The 17,099-nt window shown below is 46.6% G+C and overlaps 2 protein-coding genes across 25 annotated transcripts in view; one reads left to right on the top strand and one right to left on the bottom strand.

Moving 5' to 3' along the window:
• The window catches only part of RAB22A (RAB22A, member RAS oncogene family), a 52,950-nt gene extending 45,155 nt beyond the window's left edge, over positions 1-7,795 (bottom strand). For 4 of the 13 annotated variants that reach the window (XR_004969865.1, XR_004969866.1, XR_004969867.1 and 1 more), the window contains exons 1-2: positions 7,507-7,788; positions 6,541-6,620 (exon numbers count right to left, since the gene is read on the bottom strand). Coding sequence is in view for 7 of the 13 variants with exons in the window: in XM_036321498.1 (XP_036177391.1) it covers positions 6,541-6,620; positions 7,507-7,542 (116 nt within the window). In the remaining 6 variants the exon portion in view is untranslated. Of the gene's footprint in view, positions 1-6,540; positions 6,621-7,506 lie in introns of all 13 variants that reach the window. The other 9 variants (XR_004969870.1, XM_036321503.1, XM_036321504.1 and 6 more) reach the window with 5 other exon arrangements.
• LOC118662733 (putative serine/threonine-protein phosphatase 4 regulatory subunit 1-like) overlaps positions 7,036-17,099 on the top strand; it is an 82,249-nt gene continuing 72,185 nt past the window's right edge. For 10 of the 12 annotated variants that reach the window (XR_004969863.1, XR_004969862.1, XR_004969864.1 and 7 more), the window contains exons 1-2: positions 7,841-7,981; positions 8,114-8,158. Coding sequence is in view for 7 of the 12 variants with exons in the window: in XM_036321495.1 (XP_036177388.1) it covers positions 7,975-7,981; positions 8,114-8,158 (52 nt within the window). In the remaining 5 variants the exon portion in view is untranslated. Of the gene's footprint in view, positions 7,109-7,840; positions 7,982-8,113; positions 8,159-13,211; positions 13,256-17,099 lie in introns of those variants that run through there. The other 2 variants (XM_036321491.1, XM_036321492.1) reach the window with 2 other exon arrangements.

The following is a 17,099-nucleotide window of genomic DNA, read 5'->3' as shown; positions in this document are numbered from 1 at the left end:
AAACCAATCTAAATTCAATGGAATGCCAATCAAAATTTACAGTGGCTCCTGGCCGGCATAGCTAGGTGGCTGAGCGTCAACCTATGAACCAGGAGGTCATGGTTCAATTCCTGGTCAGGGCAAATGTCCGGGTTGTGGGTTCGATCCCCGGTGTGGGGTGTGCAGGAGGGAACCAATCAATAATTCTCTCTCATCGATGTTTCTCTCCCTCTCTCCCTCTCCATTCCTCTCTGAAATAAATAAAAATATATTTTTAAAAATACAGTGGGGACGAGTGGTTGGTGTGTGTGTGAAACAGACAGGATGTTTTTTAATGCATATATGGAAATGTTACAGGTTAGAAACAGTCAAGACATTGTTTTGTTTTGTTTTAATCCTCACCTGAGGATATTTTTTCCATTGATTTTTAGAGAGTGGAAGGGAAGGAGAGAAGGGATGGGAGAGGGAGAGAGGGAAGAGGAAGAGAGATCAATTGGTTGCCATCCGCACCACCCCATTTGGGGCTGGGGATCAAACCTGCAACCCAGATACATGCCCTTGACAGGGAATCAAACCCAAGATCCTTCAGTGCGTAAGCCAACGCTCCAACCACCTAGCCACATTGACCAGGGTGAGACATTCTTGAAAAATAACACAAAAGACTCACATTATTAGACATCAGGACTTATTACAAAGATACAGAAATTAAGAAACGATGATACTGGTAGATGTACAGAGATAAAAAAAAACTAATAGTCTCTTTAAAAGATCACTGACTGTCCAGACCAGGGGTCCTCAAACTATGGCCCGCGGGCCACATGCAAATACAAATATTGTATTTGTTCCCGTTTTGTTTCTTTACTTCAAAATAAGGTATGTGCAGTGTGCATAGGAATTTGTTCATAGTTTGTTTTTTTTAAACTATAGTCCGGCCCTCCAACGGTCTGAGGGACAGTGAACTGGCCCCCTGTTTAAAAAGTTTGAGGACCCCTGGTCCAGACCATGGTGGCTCAGGGGTTGAGCTTTGACCTATGAACCAGGAGGTAACAGTTTGATTTCTGGCTTGATACCTGATCTTGCAGGAGGTAGCTGATCAATAATTCTCTCTCATCATTGATGTTTCTATATCTCTTTCCCTCTCCCTTCCTCTTTGAAATCAATAGATATATTTACAAAAAAAAAAAAAAAAAAAAAAATCACTAAGGAATAAAAAGTGCATTGGGCTCAGCCTGATTGCTGGTTGGAGCATCTTCCCGTACACCAAAAAGATTTTGAGTTCAATTCCTGGTCAATAAAACACCACGGCTTTATTCTAATAGATTAAAAAATACATAGCCTGGCTGGCTCAGTGGTTGAGCATTGACCTATGAACCAGGAGATCACAGTTCAACTCCCAGTCAGGGCATATGCCCGGGTTATGGGCTCAATCCCCAGTGTGGGGCGTGCAGGAGGCAGCTGATCAATGATTCTCTCTCATCACTGATGTTTCATCTCTCTCTCCATCTCCCTTCCTCTCTGAAACAAATAAAAATATATTTTAAAAACAAACATAGACACAAAGGAAAAATTCCTTGAAAGACATAAACTACTAAAGGATACTCAGGAAGAAGTGAATAGGCCTATATATAGTAAGGAAATTGAATCTGTAATTTTTCTGACAAAGAAAACTCCTTGCTCAGATGGCTTCACTGCTGAATACCAAACCTTTAAGGGAGAAATAACACCAATTCTACATAAACTCTTGCAATAGAGTAGAAGAGAAGGAAACACATCCATCTTCTTTTATGATGCCCTGATACCAAATCTAGAGAAAGATATTACAGAAAACTACAGATCAATATCCATCATGAACATGGAGGCAAAAATCCTTAGCAAAATTTTAGTAAATCAAATCCAATAATGTATTAAAATAATAATAATCAAGTAACATTTATCCTAGGAACATAACATTGGTTTAATATTTCAGTATTGATTATTGTAATTTACTATTTTAAGACTAAAAAAGAAAAAGCATAAAACAATTCAAAAGATGTAATTCAACACAATTCATGATAAAAAATCTCATTGTTTGAGGGGTAGGTAAGAACATTCACCACCTGATAGTGTGGGTACCTATAAAAAAAACCTGGAGTCTAGCCATCCCACTTACTGATAAAATACTGGATGCTTTCCCCCACAAGACTGGGAATAAGGAAAGGCTGACTTTCCCTACCACTCCAAAACAAAGTGGCAGAGGCCCTGGCTAATGTAGTAAGACAAGTAAAAGAAATAAAAGGCATATAGATTGCAAAGGAAGAAGTAAAATCTTTGATAATTCTCAACTGGTTTTCCACCCAGTACACTTGAGGAACACAATATGCTCCTCCCATTGGTGACTGCAATTCATTACCAAGGTGATTTTATTTTATTTTTTTAAAAATATATTTTATTGATTTTTTACAGAGAGGAAGGGAGAGGGGTAGAGATTTAGAAACATCGATGAGAGAGAAACATCCATCAGCTGCCTCCTGCACACCTCCTATTGGAGATGTGCCCGCAACCAAGGTACATGCCCTTGACCGGAATCGAACCTGGGACCTTTCAGTCCGCAGGCCAACACTCTATCCACTGAGCCAAACCGGCCAGGGCACCAAGGTGATTTTAATGGGGGCCATGTCTTACCTAGTACATGTGTATTGTGGGGGGAGGGGCCATAGACATGTATATACATACATCTGAAAAAAAAGCCTCGGCTGTGAAAATCCCTGCTAAGGATGCAACCTAAAGCTACAAAATGAATTAGGTCATCAAGCAAGAATTTGCAGTCAAGGGGGTCTACCTGGGAATCATACAACATAAAAAGGGAGGATTCAGAGGATGAGTAACCAGAGGAGACTGAAGGAAAGTCTCTATAGAGGTAAGAAGATAAGGGGAGTATGGTGCAGGGAAGGCAGAAAATTGGGGCAGTTCACACTTGAGACCCTCAAGTTCTTCCATCTGGGCCATCTCACTCATTTACATTCTTGCCAGGCCCCTGTTGACATTGGAGTTTGCAACTTTTAGAGGGGCTAACAGCAGTACTTGAAGCTTAACAAATCAACAGGCACTACCAAGGGGACAAAGAAGAGAAAAGCTCCCCCGTCCAGGGAAATTGCATATGTAAAGTACACGTGTGTGAAAGGGTATTATTTGGTGTGTGTGTGTGTGTGTGTGTGCATGGGAAGGAGGGAGAAGTGAGCAAGAAGAGCATGAAGGAAGCAAATGAGATGAGGCTGGGTCTTGCCATCGTCTTGAGCACGGGAAAATCAGACTTGTTTTTAAAGAGGCTCAGACAACAGCAATGAGAACTGGCTGGAAGTGGGAGAGCAGACCTCACAACGGTCTAGGCCAGTGGTCGGCAAACTCATTAGTCAACAGAGCCAAATATCAACAGTACAGACCTCACAACGGTCTAGGCCAATGGTCGGCAAACTCATTAGTCAACAGAGCCAAATATCAACAGTACAACGACTGAAATTTCTTTTGAGAGCCAAATTTTTTAAACTTAAACTATATAGGTAGGTACATTGTTATTAACTTAATTAGGGTACTCCTAAGGCTTAGGAAGAGCCACACTCAAGGGGCCAAAGAGCTGCATGTGGCTCGCGAGCCGCAGTTTGCTGACCATGGGTCCAGGCAAGGCAGGATGAGGGCGTCCAGCTGTGGGATGGGGAGGAGAGGCCTGGTCTCAGTGACTGGTCAGAGGAAGCACAAACAGGGCTGGGGAAGTAGAATGGGTGGGTGGAGAACGGTGTGGTGACAAATGGCATCTGATCACAGTATTACCACCAGCCACCAACATTCACTACACACTTCCTGTGCACATCCAGCATGTCACCAAATTCTCCCAACAAACCCAGGAGGCAGGCATGACTATCATCTCCCTATCCCCAATAGGAAGGCTCGGTCAGTTGTCCAGAAGTTCTCCCAGCTGGCACAAGATTGAGGCCCTGATTTAAGTCCAGGAAGGATGGTTCTTCAGGGCCATGCTCTTCCCGATTTGGCCCATTAGGGAAGACCATGAACATGGGAGTGAGGGATGAAGGACCCGAGGAGGAATACTGAGTTTTGCAGGGGATCAGGTCCTAAGGGGAAAGTTCTTTTCTTCAGGCTGGAGAAGTTAACTTTGAGTCTAACTACACAGGTGGAGCTGAGCCGTGGAAGGGAATGAGAGCAGGACACAGCTTGGGGAAGACCACTATGTACGAAGTAAGTGGGAGGAGAGGCAGGAGTGAACAAGGTTATGAACATAGGAAGAGAACTAGGAAAGACACAGAAGTTTTAATTCTAAGACATCCTGTGATGTGGGAGCCTTCCCAGATCTCCAGGGGCTGCCTCACCAGCCTCCTGGCTACCCCTCCAACATGCCCTCCCCGATGCTACTCACCACCCTTGATACCAGCTAGTTAACTTCTGCTCTTCAAAAACTATTTTTCCTTAAACTTTCTATTGAAGTATTATCCACTCATTTTTTCAATATTTAAATGTAAGAGTTGCCAAGTGTTCAATACCTTCACTGTTCCACTAAGAAATCAGTTATTCCTTAAGCCTAGGTTAGGCCCCTTATATGCTCTCACTCATTCCACACTTTCTTGTAGCACAGAAAGTGGTCAAATAAATCACTTCCTGTATACAAGTTACAGACTGTTTCTCCTACTTACAAGTCCATGAAGGCAAGCACCAAGTTTATCTACACCAGGGGTTGGCAAACTTTTTCTGAAAAGGGCAAAATAGTAAATATTTTCAGCTTTTCGGACCATAGGGTCTTAGTCACAACTATTCAGCTCTGCCACGGAAGTCCCAAAGCAGTGGAGACAGTATGTGAATGAATGGGTGTAACTGTGTGAAAGCTTTATTTACAAAAACAGGAGGTGGGCCAAAGGGCCATGGTTTGTTGATCCCAGGTCTGTCATCAGCAGCCAGTTTAGCATCTGACATATACTGGTAATAGGCACTTAGTGAACGAATAAAGAAAAAAAAAACACTTAGTGAATGAAAAAAGAAAGAAAAGCCATTATGGTAGTTAGACAGGAAAGAGTCGGTACTCAGGGAATGTGGTTTTAGTGGAATGGTGGAGGTGGAATTGAGATAGCAGTGGTTTGAGGAGTGAGCAGCAGTTGCGGAAGTAGTAACTTCTCTTTCAAGAGCTCCACAATTTGAGCGATAGGCTTGGGTACTTATACTATCTTCATAGAGCAGGCACATTAGGAGCGTGTTTGCATGCTACGAGAAAGCAGGGCTGGGAGAGAACTGATGAATAGGGGGACTTCGGGGCGCAGGTGTGTGGGCGGTTGGTCATGAAGGAGGAAGACACCTCCTGAGGCTGAGGAAACAAGGAAAGGTGGAAGGAAATAAGGGGAAAGCCTTGTACAGTATTCCCTTCTCCTGTGAAATGTGAGCCAGGACCATTTGGTGAGGAGAGGGGATTGAGGAGGTTAGGAACCCCACACTCGTCAGACTGGGAGGGCTGCAAACAGAGAGGAGTGGAGGCCCAGGACAGGGCTTCGAGCTGCACAACTACTGGAAACACACCCTTTATTTTTCTCATTTGAAGGAGCTCTCGGGTACTTCAGACCTGTGTTCGCAGGTCTGACTAGGTGTCAGGTGTGTCACTCACTGAGTCACCAGCTCTCCTTGCTATCACTTCCTGTCCCTTCACTGTCCCATGCAGGTAGCAACAGGCAGGCCCTGAGGACAATGAGGTCATGCTTTAAACATGCTGTAAACAGTTCTTTTCTGAAGGATACTGAAAGGCATTTGAATTTTGGAGAGTTGGTGGTGGTTTCATCTCCAGGCCTTCATATGTGTATGTACATGTAGTAAGATATTTCTCTACCGGGCAGATCAGCCTTTCTCTTTAAACGGAAGAAACCATTTGATGGGGGATTTGCAGTAAAAATAGCATAACAGCTCTTTAGTTTCCCAAGCCTCACATAGTACTAAAACCTATAAAACACAACTCACAGAGACAGTATTAATAGTATGATATCTGAATACCCTGAGAAGTTTTCTCTAAGTCAAACACCAATCGCTAGTCAGTGTCACTTATCCAAAGAATCAGATACCCTAAAAAAACCTTACATTTCAACATTCGTTTATCAATTCAGTAATACTACTAGAGCAAGAACGCATGAGTAGGGTTCGAGCCCCATTCTCCTACTTTTCAGGAAGTATGAAAATCATCTAAATACCTGTTGGTTGACATGCCTGAAAAGACAGTATCAGAAACCAGACCCATTTTCACCTGCCCTATTTCAAGGTGTAACTGCCGCTGAGATATAGACTGAAGGTTCTACGTGTATTCGGAACGTTAATTCATACTTTCGCTTTTAAGCCTTCACTCCTCACAAGCCAAAAGGTAATTTTCTTTAAACACAGCAATCCTCACTGTATCTTTTCCAAGACCTTCCTGAGACGACGGAACCAACGTCTCTGAGTTTGCTAGTGCGGGCAATCGAGAGGCCCGCGCCTGGGGCGCACGCTTTATGCGGAAGGGCTTCTGACACATGGCGAGATGCATATTCAATAAACTTCATCTCTTACCCTATAGTTGGGTTGATGTTCGGATCAAAGCTGTCTTCCACGAACCGCCATACGATACTTGATTTGCCCACACCTGTGTCCTGGAAGAGAGGGAGACGGGTGAGTGCGGTTTGCCTGCCGGCAGACCTGAACACGACCTTGTGTCCTAAGTTCGGGATTTCAGAAAATGCACCCCGGACACGTTTCAGAAGTTAGGGGACCCAAAGGGGAGGCTTCCATAAAGATTCACTGGGAGCCATGAAGGGATCTCAAACGTGTTGCAGGAGAGGGGTTTTGCAGTTGTTAAGGCTTTAGGACCTTTCGAAAGACCCCAAATTTCTGATTCTTGTGAACAGCGACGAACTCACTGGCTTTTTAAGTGTAGAAAGTAAACGGGGAACTCTGGCATGACTTCTGGGTCGTCCCGGACAGGTCCCGGTCCCGCCCCGCCCGCTGCCGGGGAGGGGAAGGCTCTTTGGGGAACCCTCGGGGGTGTGCAGGGGAGCAACCCCGGAAAGCGCGCTCGGAGGCGGCGCCGCTGCCCAGACGGGACGGGGAGCGGCCGCTTCACGGTCCCGCAGGCAAGGAGGTGCGGGCAGTGTCAGGGCGAGCCCGCAGGTCCCCCAACACCGCACGGCCGGCGGGGCTGCTCCCGCGGCGCCAGGACCCCGCGGGCCGGCTGCGGGCTGGACTGGAGGAGACTTGGCCAACTTTAACTGGCACCTGAGCGGGAAACGTCTTAACCAGGGGCGACGGGGCGGGAAGAGACCTCGGGCTCCAGCACGGACGGAGGGGGGGGGGGTCCCTCCGGCCAGCAGGACCCTCAGCACTGGGTGCAGGGAGGGTCCCGGCAGGAAGGCGGTGTCCCGCGCGGAGGCGGAGGGCAGGGGCGGACGGGACGTGGGCGCGCCGGGTCCCCGGCCCTCCCGGCCTCCCGCGGCCCTCCCGGCTTCCCGCGGCCCTCCCGGCCAGCTCGCCGCTACTCACCCCCAGCAGACACACTTTGAGCTCCCGCAGCGCCATGGCCCCGGAGCCTGGGCGCGGGCCCGCCGCCGCCCTAAGTTGAGGAGGGCCAGGCCAGGGCCCGCACGGGCATTCCCCGGCGCCGCCGCCGCTCGGCCCAGCCCCGGCCGCCGGGCGTGCTGACGCAGCGGCCGCCCGTTCGCCGGCCCTCGACCCCGGCCCGTCCGCCGCCAGCCGCGCGAAACCCGCTTCAGCAGCCGGGACGGTGCCTCGGCCTCCCGGGCGCCGCCGCCGCCGCCATCTTGGGACGCCGGCCGGGTCACCTGACCTCCCCGCCCACCTCGGCAGCCACCTTCGCCGCGAGGGCGGGGCCCGTCCGGCGCCGCGAGGCTCGTGGGGAGCGGCGGCCCTGGGGGCGTGGCCGGCGGCAAGGGGCGTGGCTAGGACCGTGGGCCCCGCCCCCCCGGACCACGCCTCTAGGCCCATCCCAAGATGGCGGGTAAGTGGGGTCAAGCTCTGGGGGCGCCGGGGCACCCCTTCCTCCTCAGCGGCGCCCACCGGGGGGCCCGAGACCCGCCAGCCGCTGCGCCCGCCGTGCCGCTCCCGCTAACCCCGTGTCTCTTGTTTGCAGAGGTCCCCCTGTACTTTGTGGACTTGCAGGATGACTTAGACGACTGTAAGTAACAGTTGGGGCGCCCCCGCTCCTCCCGGGCAGCGTCTCTCAGAATTCGGGGCGCACAGAGTGCGTGCAGGGTGCTACAGGCCGGACCCTTTCTGTGGGGCCCTAGGAGTGGGACCCCCAACTGTCTTGATCCGCTGGTGGCGGCCCCTCCTCACTGGGCGGGGCGGCCGAGGATGGGGAGCCTTCCCCTCGCGGGTAGGAGTTTGGTTGTTGGGAAATTTCTAACTTCCTGTCACTTTCTTTCTCTTCTTCTTCCTCCTCCTCCTCCTCCTCCCCCTCCCCTTTCTCCCGCCTCCTTTGCTCTCCCTCCCCCTCCTCCCCCTCCTCTTCCTCCCCCTCCTCCCCCTCCTTTCCTTCCCCTCCGCCTCCTCCTGTGGCTGCTGCCAGGGATGGGCGGGAAGAGGGTGTGTCCCCCCCCCCCCCCCCCCCGGGGTCTCCACTTCCTACGTGGGACTCCTCAGTGCCGGGGAGCTGAGAGGTCCCGCTCTGCGGGTGGCCCCGCGGAGTTGCGCCGGCTTCGCAGGTGTCCTGGGCACCGGCCCGCCTCCTCTCTGGTCCCTCATTGATCACTGGCGCCTGCGTCCTGCCCCCACCTGTCCTCTCATTTCCTCTCGCATCCCTGTGAGGGCTGATGGCTGGGGGAGAGGCCATCCTGGAAGGGCAAGCTCACCTGTGTGGGAAGGCAGCTTTCCTCTCCGTTCAGCAAACGTTTCTTGAGCACCTGCTTGTTCTGGACCTACATAGATGAACCAGAACAGGAGAGCTCTCAGGAAGCCCCCAGTCCAGTGGGAGAGCAGAAAATCAACTCATTCGGGCGCTCCCTGGTGAAGGGGGCCTGTGCAAATTGCCAAAGCAGCTAACCTGCTCTTCCCTTTCCATCTCCAAGGTTCCTGATAATAAGAGTTGGTGTTTATGGTTTAAATGGTTTCGGCAAGTTATCTCTTTTAGAGGGAGGCAAGTTTTAAAAAGTACAGTGCTACTCGAAGGGGCACAGAAGGCCGTGGTTAGGAGCATGGCTTCTGGAGTCAGATGCCAGAGGGGGAAATCCTGTTCCACTCTGAGCCTCAGTGGCCTCATCTATAAAATGAGCATATTAGTGATCCAAAAGGGCTTTTGTAAAGGTTAAATTAATAAAAGGTTTAGTGTGAAGCCTTGTAAGTAACACTTGGTAAATATTAGCCGCCATTATTACTATCATTACTATAGTTGTTCATATTATTTTTAGTAATTCTTCATTGTTGAAAGTATTACATATGTCCCCATTTCTTCCCCATGTGCTCCCTCCAGCCTTCCTCTGCCCCAACCCCAGACAATCATCACCCATTGTGTCCATGGGCCATGAATATATTCACACAGATTCCTTGGTTGATTGCCTCCCACCCTCCCCCGCCTCCCCTCTGAGATTCCGCACTCTGTTCCATGATTCCATGTCTCTGGATCCATTCCGTTCATCAGTTTATTTTGTTACTTAGGTTCCACATATGAGTGAGATCATGTGATACTTGTCTTTCTCTGACCGACTTATTTCACTTAGCATGATACTCTCAGGTCCCTCCATGCTGTCTCAAAAGGTAAGAGATCCTTCTTTGTTACTGTTGCATAATACTCCGTGCTATAAATGTACCACAGCTTTTTTATCCACTCATCTACTAATGGGGCACTTGGGCTGTTTCCAGATCTTAGCTATTGTAAATTGTGCTGCTATGAACATATGGATGCTTAGATTCTTTCTGATCGGTGTTTCAGGTTTCTTAGGATATATTCCTAGAAGTGGGATCACTGGGTCAAATGGCAGATCCATATTTAATTTTTTGAGGAAACTCCATTACTGTTTTCCATAATGGCTGCACCAGTCTGCATTCCCACCAGCAGTGTACTAGGGTTCCCTTTTCTCCACATCCTTGACAGCACTTGTCATTTGTTTATTTGTTGGTGGTAGCCATTCTGATAGGTGTGAGGTGATACCTTATTATTGTTTTAATTTGCATCTCTCTTATAATCAGTGATCTTGAGCATTTTTTCATGTCTCTTTGCCATCTCTATGTCCACTTTGGAGAAGTGTCTAATTAGATCCTTTGCCCATTTTTTAATTGGATTGTTTGTCTTCCTTCTGTTAAGTTGTATGAGTTCCTTATATATTTTGGATACTAACCCCTTTATCAGATGTGTGGTTGCAGTGGGCTCCCTTTTTGTTTTGTTGATGGTTTCTTTTGCTGCACAGAAGCTTTTTATTTTGATGTGGTCCCATTTGTTTATTTCTTCTCAGTTTCCTTTGCCCTAGGTCACAGTGGTTCTCAACCTTCTGGCCCTTTAAATACAGTTCCTCATTGTTGTGGTGACCCCCAACCATAACATCATTTTCGTTGCTACTTCATAACTGTAATGTTGCCACTGTTATGAATCGTAATGTAAATATCTGATATGCAGGATGGTCTTAGGCGATCCCTGTGAAAGGGTCATTCGACCGCCAAAGGGGTCACAACCCACAGGTTGAGAACCGCTGCAGGAGATGTATCCATAAATATATTGTTACTAGAGGCCCGGTGCACAAAAATTTGTGCACTCGGGGTGGGGGGGAGGGAGGGTCCCTCAGCCTGGCCTGTGCCCTCTCGCAGTCTGGGACCCCTCGGGAGATAACGACCTGCTGGCTTAGCCCTGCTCCTGGGTGGCAGAGGGCAGGCCCAATCCCTAGGTGCAGCCGCTGGTCGGGTTCAGAGCAGGGCCGATTGGGGAGTTGGGGCGCCGCCCCCTGTCATGCACAGAGCAGGGCGGATCGGGAGGTTGCGATGCCACCCTCAGTCACACTCAGGGTAGGGCCGATTGGGGGTTGGGGCACCTCCCACTGTCACATTCAAGGCTGGGTCGATGGGGAGGTTGTGGCGCCACCCGCTGTCACGCACAGAGCAGGGCCAATCAGGGGGTTGGGGAGCTCCCCCCTATCAGGCACAGAGCAGGGCTGATCAGGGGGTTGGGGCGCCTTCCCCTGTCACGAACAGCAGGGCGGATAGGGAGGTTGTGGCCCCGCCCCCTGTCACACACAGAGCTGCAGGGCGATCAGGGGGTTTGGGCGCTGCCCCCTGTCACACTGATCCCGGTGCCGGGAGGCCTCTCGGCTCCGCTTATCCCAGTGCTGGGAGGCCTCGCAGCTCCACTGATCCCGGTGCTGGGAGGCATATTACCCTTTTACTATATAGGATAGAGGCCTGGTGCACGGGTGGGGGCCGGCTGGTTTGCCCTGAAGGGTGTCCTGGATCAGGGTGGGGGTCCCCGCTGGGGTGCCTGGCCAGCCTGGGTGAGGGGATGATGGCTGTTTGCAGCTGGTCACACACCCTTCAGGGTGGGGTCCCCACTGGGGTCCCTGGCCAGTCTGGGTGAGGGGCTGAGGGCTGTTTTCAGGCTGACTGGTGACTGAAGCTCCCAACTGCTCCTTTCTTTCTTTTCTTTTTTTTTTTTTTATTCTGGGCCAGCTTTAGCTCTGGCTCCAGCTCTGAGGCCTCTGCTGCTGAAAGTAGGTATCTGGTTTTTTTGAGTTCTATAATCGAAACACTGTATCAACTCCAGCTCTGAGATCCCTGCGGGCTGAAAGCAGGTTTCTGGGGTTTTGTTTAGCTTCTATATTTGTAACAATGTTTCAAACTGCAAGCTCAGAGGCCGGCAAGGCAGGCGGGGAACGTTGGGGTCCTCCGTCACTGAAGCAAGCCAGCCTCATGTTCGCTTCAAGCTGCCTGGCTGCCAGCCGCCATCTTGGCTGGCAGTTAATTTGCATATCTCGCTGATTAGCCAATGGGAAGGGTAGCGGACGTACGCTAATTACCATGTTTCTCTTTTATTAGATAGGATGAGAGATGTCTGAGATTTTGATTCCTATGGTTTCTTCTAGAATTTTTATGATTTCACGACTTACATTTAAGCTTTTTATCCATTTTGATTTATTCTTGTGTATGGTGTAAGTTGGTGGTCTAGTTTCATTTTTTTGCACATATCTGTCCAATTTTCCCAACACCATTTATTGAAGAGACTGTCTTGACTCCATTGTATGCTCTTGCCTCCTTTGTCAAATATTAATTGAGCGTAATGGCTTGTGTCAATTTCTGGGTCCTCTGTTCTGTTCCATTGCTTTGTATGCCTGTTCTTGTGCCAGTATCAGGCTGTTTTGATTATGGTTGCTTCGTAGTATAACTTGAAATCTGGTATTGTAATTCCTCTAACTTTGTTCTTCATTCTCAAGATTGCTGTGGCTATTCAGGGTCTTTTTTGGTTCCATATAAATTTTTGGAATATTTGTTCTAGATCTGTGAAATATGCCATTGGTATTTTAATAGGGATTGCATTGAATCTGTAGATTGCCTGTAGATTGGACAGTATGTACATTTTAATGATGGTGATTCTATGAATCCATGAACATGGTATATTCTTCCACTTGTTTATATCTTCTTCTATCTCTTTTTTCAAGTCCTGTGGTTTTCCAAGTACAGGTCTTTTGCCTACTTAGCTAAGTTTATTCCTAAGTATTTTAATTTTTTGTTTCAATGATAAACGGGATTGCTTGTTTAGTTTCTCTTTCTGAGAATTCATTAGTGATGTTTAAAAAAGCATTCGATTATTGGGTGTTGATTTTGTATCCTACTACATAGTCAAATCCATTTACTAAATCTAGTAGTTTTTTGTTGGAGTCTTTAGGACTTTTTATGTACAATATCATGTCATCTGCAAATAATGAGACTTTTACTTCCTCCTTTCCAATTTGGATGCCTTTTATTTTTTCTTCTTGTCTGATCTCTGTGGCTAGGACGTCCAGTGCTATGTTCAATAAAAGTGTAAGTGCCCATCAGCAGATGAGTGAATAAAAAAACTGGTACATCTACACAATGGAATACTACGCTGCAGTAAAAAAGAAGGAATTCATACCATTTGCAACAGCATGGATGGAACTGGAAAGCATTATGCTAAGCGAAATAAAACAGTCAGAGAAAGATAAATATGACATGATCTCACACATTTGTGGAATATAATGGACAACATAAACTGATGAACAAAAACAGATCCAGAGATAGAGAAGCATCGATCAGACTGTCAAACCTCAGAGGGAAGGTAAGGGAGGGCGGGGATAGGGGGGAGAGATCAACCAAAGGACTTGTATGCATGCATACAAGCCTAACCAATGGACACAGACACCAAGGGGGTGAGGGCGTGAGGGGGGTGGGGAGATAAGGATACATATGTAATACCTTAATCAATAAAAACAAAAAGTGGTGAAAGCAGACATATCTGTCTTGTTCCTGTTCTTTGGTTTTACCCATTGAGTATGATGTTGGCTGTAGGTTTGTCATATATGGCCTTTATCATGTTGAGATATGCTCCCTCTATTCCCACTTTGCTGAGAATTTTTATCAAAAATGGGTGTTAGATTTTGTCAAATGCTTTCTCTGCATCTACTGATATGATCATGTGATTTTTGTCTTTCAAATTGTTTATGTGATATATCACATTTATTGATTTGTGAATACTGTACTGGCCTTGCATCCCTGGAATAAATCCCACTTGGTCATGGTGTATGATCTTTTTAATATATTGCTGGATGCAATTTGCTAATATTTTGTTGAGGATTTTAGCATCTATTTTCATCAGGGATATTGGCCTGTAATTCTCTTTCTTTGTAGTGTCTTTATATGCTTTTGGAATTAGGGTAATGCTGGCGTCAAAGTTTCTAATAATAAGAGTTGTTTATAGTTTAAATCATTTAGGCAAGTTATCTCTTTTAGAGGGAGGCAGTTTTTAAACAGTAGAATAGTACTGGAAGAGGCACTGAAGGCGATGGTTAGGACATGGCTTCTGGAGTCAGATGGCCAGAGGGTGATCACTAATATGCCCATTTTGTAGATGGGCATATTAGTGTTCCAAAAAGGCTTTTGTGAAGGTTAAATTAATAAAAGGTTTAGTGTGAAGCCTTATAAGAAGTAATACTTGGTAAATATTAGCTGCTATTATTACTGTCATTACTATGATTGTTCATATTATTTGACACTGTTGACCGAGGTACAGTGTAGGTACTGGGTTTACTGAGCCGAATGTTTCAGCCAATGGGCATCCTTGAATGGAAGGAATGTAGCATTTCTGTTGATAAACCACGGTGAGCTACTATGGTGAAGGTACCTCTCACCCAGATGTGATATTCATTCTGGCTGGAAAAGTGGATTTCTCGCTGTTTAGTTATCTACCAAACCACCCCAAAACATGGTGGCTTAAACCAACAGCATTTTATTATTTCTTATAGTTCAGGGGGTTGACTGGGTGAAATCTGAGGAGGTAAGAGGTTCAAATTGGCTTCACTGCCATGGCTGTGGGCCAGAGGTCTGCTGGGACTGTTTCCCAGGTCCTCAGTCCTCCAGTTGCCTTTTCCACTTAGCTAGGGTGAGCTTCTCAAAGCATGGTGGCTGCAGGCAATTGGCGCTCTTTCCTGGTGGCTAGCTACCTTCAGTCTTTTTTGTATACAATAGCCATACAAAAAGGAAGTAAGAGATTATATAGAAAAAAATTATGATGTTTTTACTTTGGTCCTGTTTCAACAAATATTGGGTTTTAGAGACTTGTAATAAAAATGGCCTTAAATCCTCTTTAGCAAACAGCTGAAGATTTGCCCCAGTTAGGAAGGAAACTACCGTTATGGCTCTGAACATACCCATGCCTTGAGTAGGGCAACTCTGGGAGCCTTCTGGAGCTTCCTGTTTGAGCAGGAGTTTGGGTTGTGGGGTGCTGTACCTTATGATCTTACAATATAATTGCTTTAATAGCCATAAAAGGAGGGCCTGTGCCCCAATCCCCCAATAATTTATGCTGCCCTGGGTCCCATCTTTACACTTTATTGTGTTGGTGTTTGGGAGGCATTATGCTGCCATGATTGACAGCAGGAACCCTGAGGCCCTGTGACCCACTTCCTTCCTTTGGCTGTGTCAGCTTGGACAGATCACTCACTCTGTTCAATTTCTACATCTGGAAAATGACATGAGAATAGGGATATGACTCATAGGAATGATGTGAGGATTAGATGAGATATAGTACACATAAAACGTTTTAGCCCAGTGCCTGGCATAATGAGTATTATATTCAGTGATGTTATTATTATTTTAATAATCATTTTTGCTAGACTTCCATATAAGATTTTCTGACTCATTGTTAACAGCTGGTGCTCAGTGAGGTAGGTGATGATGAAACTGAGAGTCAGAGAGCTTAAGTAACTTATCCCATGTGGCATAATTCACACATGGTAGAACTAGCCATCAGACTCTGTCCTTCTGACTCTTGTTCATCTTATTCCATCACACAGACCTCACAAATAGTGTCAACCTGATGGCAAGGGCATGGGTGTTGGGTTGTGTTGTGTTGTTCTATGCCTCTTGTCATTCTTGGGCGTGTTTATCTGAATGATGCCATAACCATTCCATTTTGGCCATATGTGGCTTTGGGCAGGGACACAGGTCATCCTTTTTATAACCCAATGTTCTGCATGATCTAGGTGTTCAATTAATGTTGTTACCGGTGACAGTAACGGATTAGAAGGCTTGTCTGATTTACTTTGTGATTCTTGATTAAATTTGGGTATCTTAAAAAAGAAGCCATAATGAATGGATGCCTTGTTTCTTTAAATCATTCTGAGTCTTCAGGCCATTGCAACATAGAAAAGATTTAATTTTAGAGAATTAGGTTGCTGAAGCAATCTAACTTCCTTCTCTTGAGAGCAGTGTGTGTGGATGGCCTGGTGTAGTGGTCCCGGTGGTGGACTGCATGTGGAAGGTGGAGCTGTGTGAACCCGTGCCTATGGGCATAAGGGCTTGTGAATGTCTGGGTGTGCTCACAAACATGTGGAGGTTGATGAGGAATTACTCTTGGTAAGGTTTACTTGGCCAGTTAGAATTAAGTATATGCCAGTAGTGGGTGAAAAAAAATTGAGGGGAAACTTTTAGAGATATAAAGAAACCTAGCAACAAAATATAGTTTGTGGTAAAATTTGGATCCCTGGTTGAACACACCAGTTATAAAAAGATGTTATTGAGACAGTTGGGGAGAACTGAATTTGGACTAGGTATTAGATTATGTTAAGAATTACTTACAAGAATTATTGTTGCCCTAACGGGTTTGGCTCAGTGGATAGAGTGTTGGCCTGTGGACTGAAAGGTCCCAGGTTTGATTCCGGTCAAGGGCATGTACCTTGGTTGCGGGCACATCCCAGTAGGAGGTGTGCAGGAGGCAGCTGATTGATGTTTCTCTCTCATCGATGTTTCTAACTCTCTATCCCTCTCCCTTCCTCTGTAAAAAATCAATAAAGTATATATTTTTAAAAAGAATTATTGTTAATTTTGTTGGATATAATATTGGTGTCACAGTTTTGTTCAAAGGAGAAGGGTCTTATCAAACAGAAACAAATATTTATGGATGAAATGATTTGATGCATGAGGTCTGTTTTCAAATACTGCAACAAACAATAAACAAGCAAAAAGTTGGGGAGAAGGATAACGGGAAAAATAGTAGAATACCGATACTTAAGCTGATTGTTGGGGTTTATTATACTGTTCTATTTTTGCATACATTTGAAAGTTTCCATAATACAAAGTTGGTTTTTTTTTTAAATATATTTTATTGATTTTTTACAGAGAGGAAGGGAGAGAGATAGAGAGCTAGAAACATCGATGAGAGAGAAACATCGATCAGCTGCCTCCTGCACATCTCCCACTGGGGATGTGCCCGCAACCCAGGTACATGCCCCTGACCGGAATCGAACCTGGGACCCTTCAGTCCGCAAGCCGACACTCTATCCACTGAGCCAAACCGGTTTCGGCCATAATACAAAGTTTTAAAAAAGTTTTCCATAGTACAAATTTTTAAAATCTGCACAAAGAGTTGGAAACCTGGATTGCAATTCTGAAGTTGGCTGCAGTTA

Source organism: Myotis myotis, unplaced genomic scaffold (genome assembly GCF_014108235.1).
Source record: "Myotis myotis isolate mMyoMyo1 unplaced genomic scaffold, mMyoMyo1.p scaffold_m19_p_9, whole genome shotgun sequence".
In the NCBI taxonomy this organism is placed as follows: Eukaryota; Metazoa; Chordata; class Mammalia; order Chiroptera; family Vespertilionidae; genus Myotis; species Myotis myotis.
The sequence above is the reverse complement of the archived record's forward strand: the minus strand, read 5'-3'. Positions and strand labels throughout refer to the sequence as shown.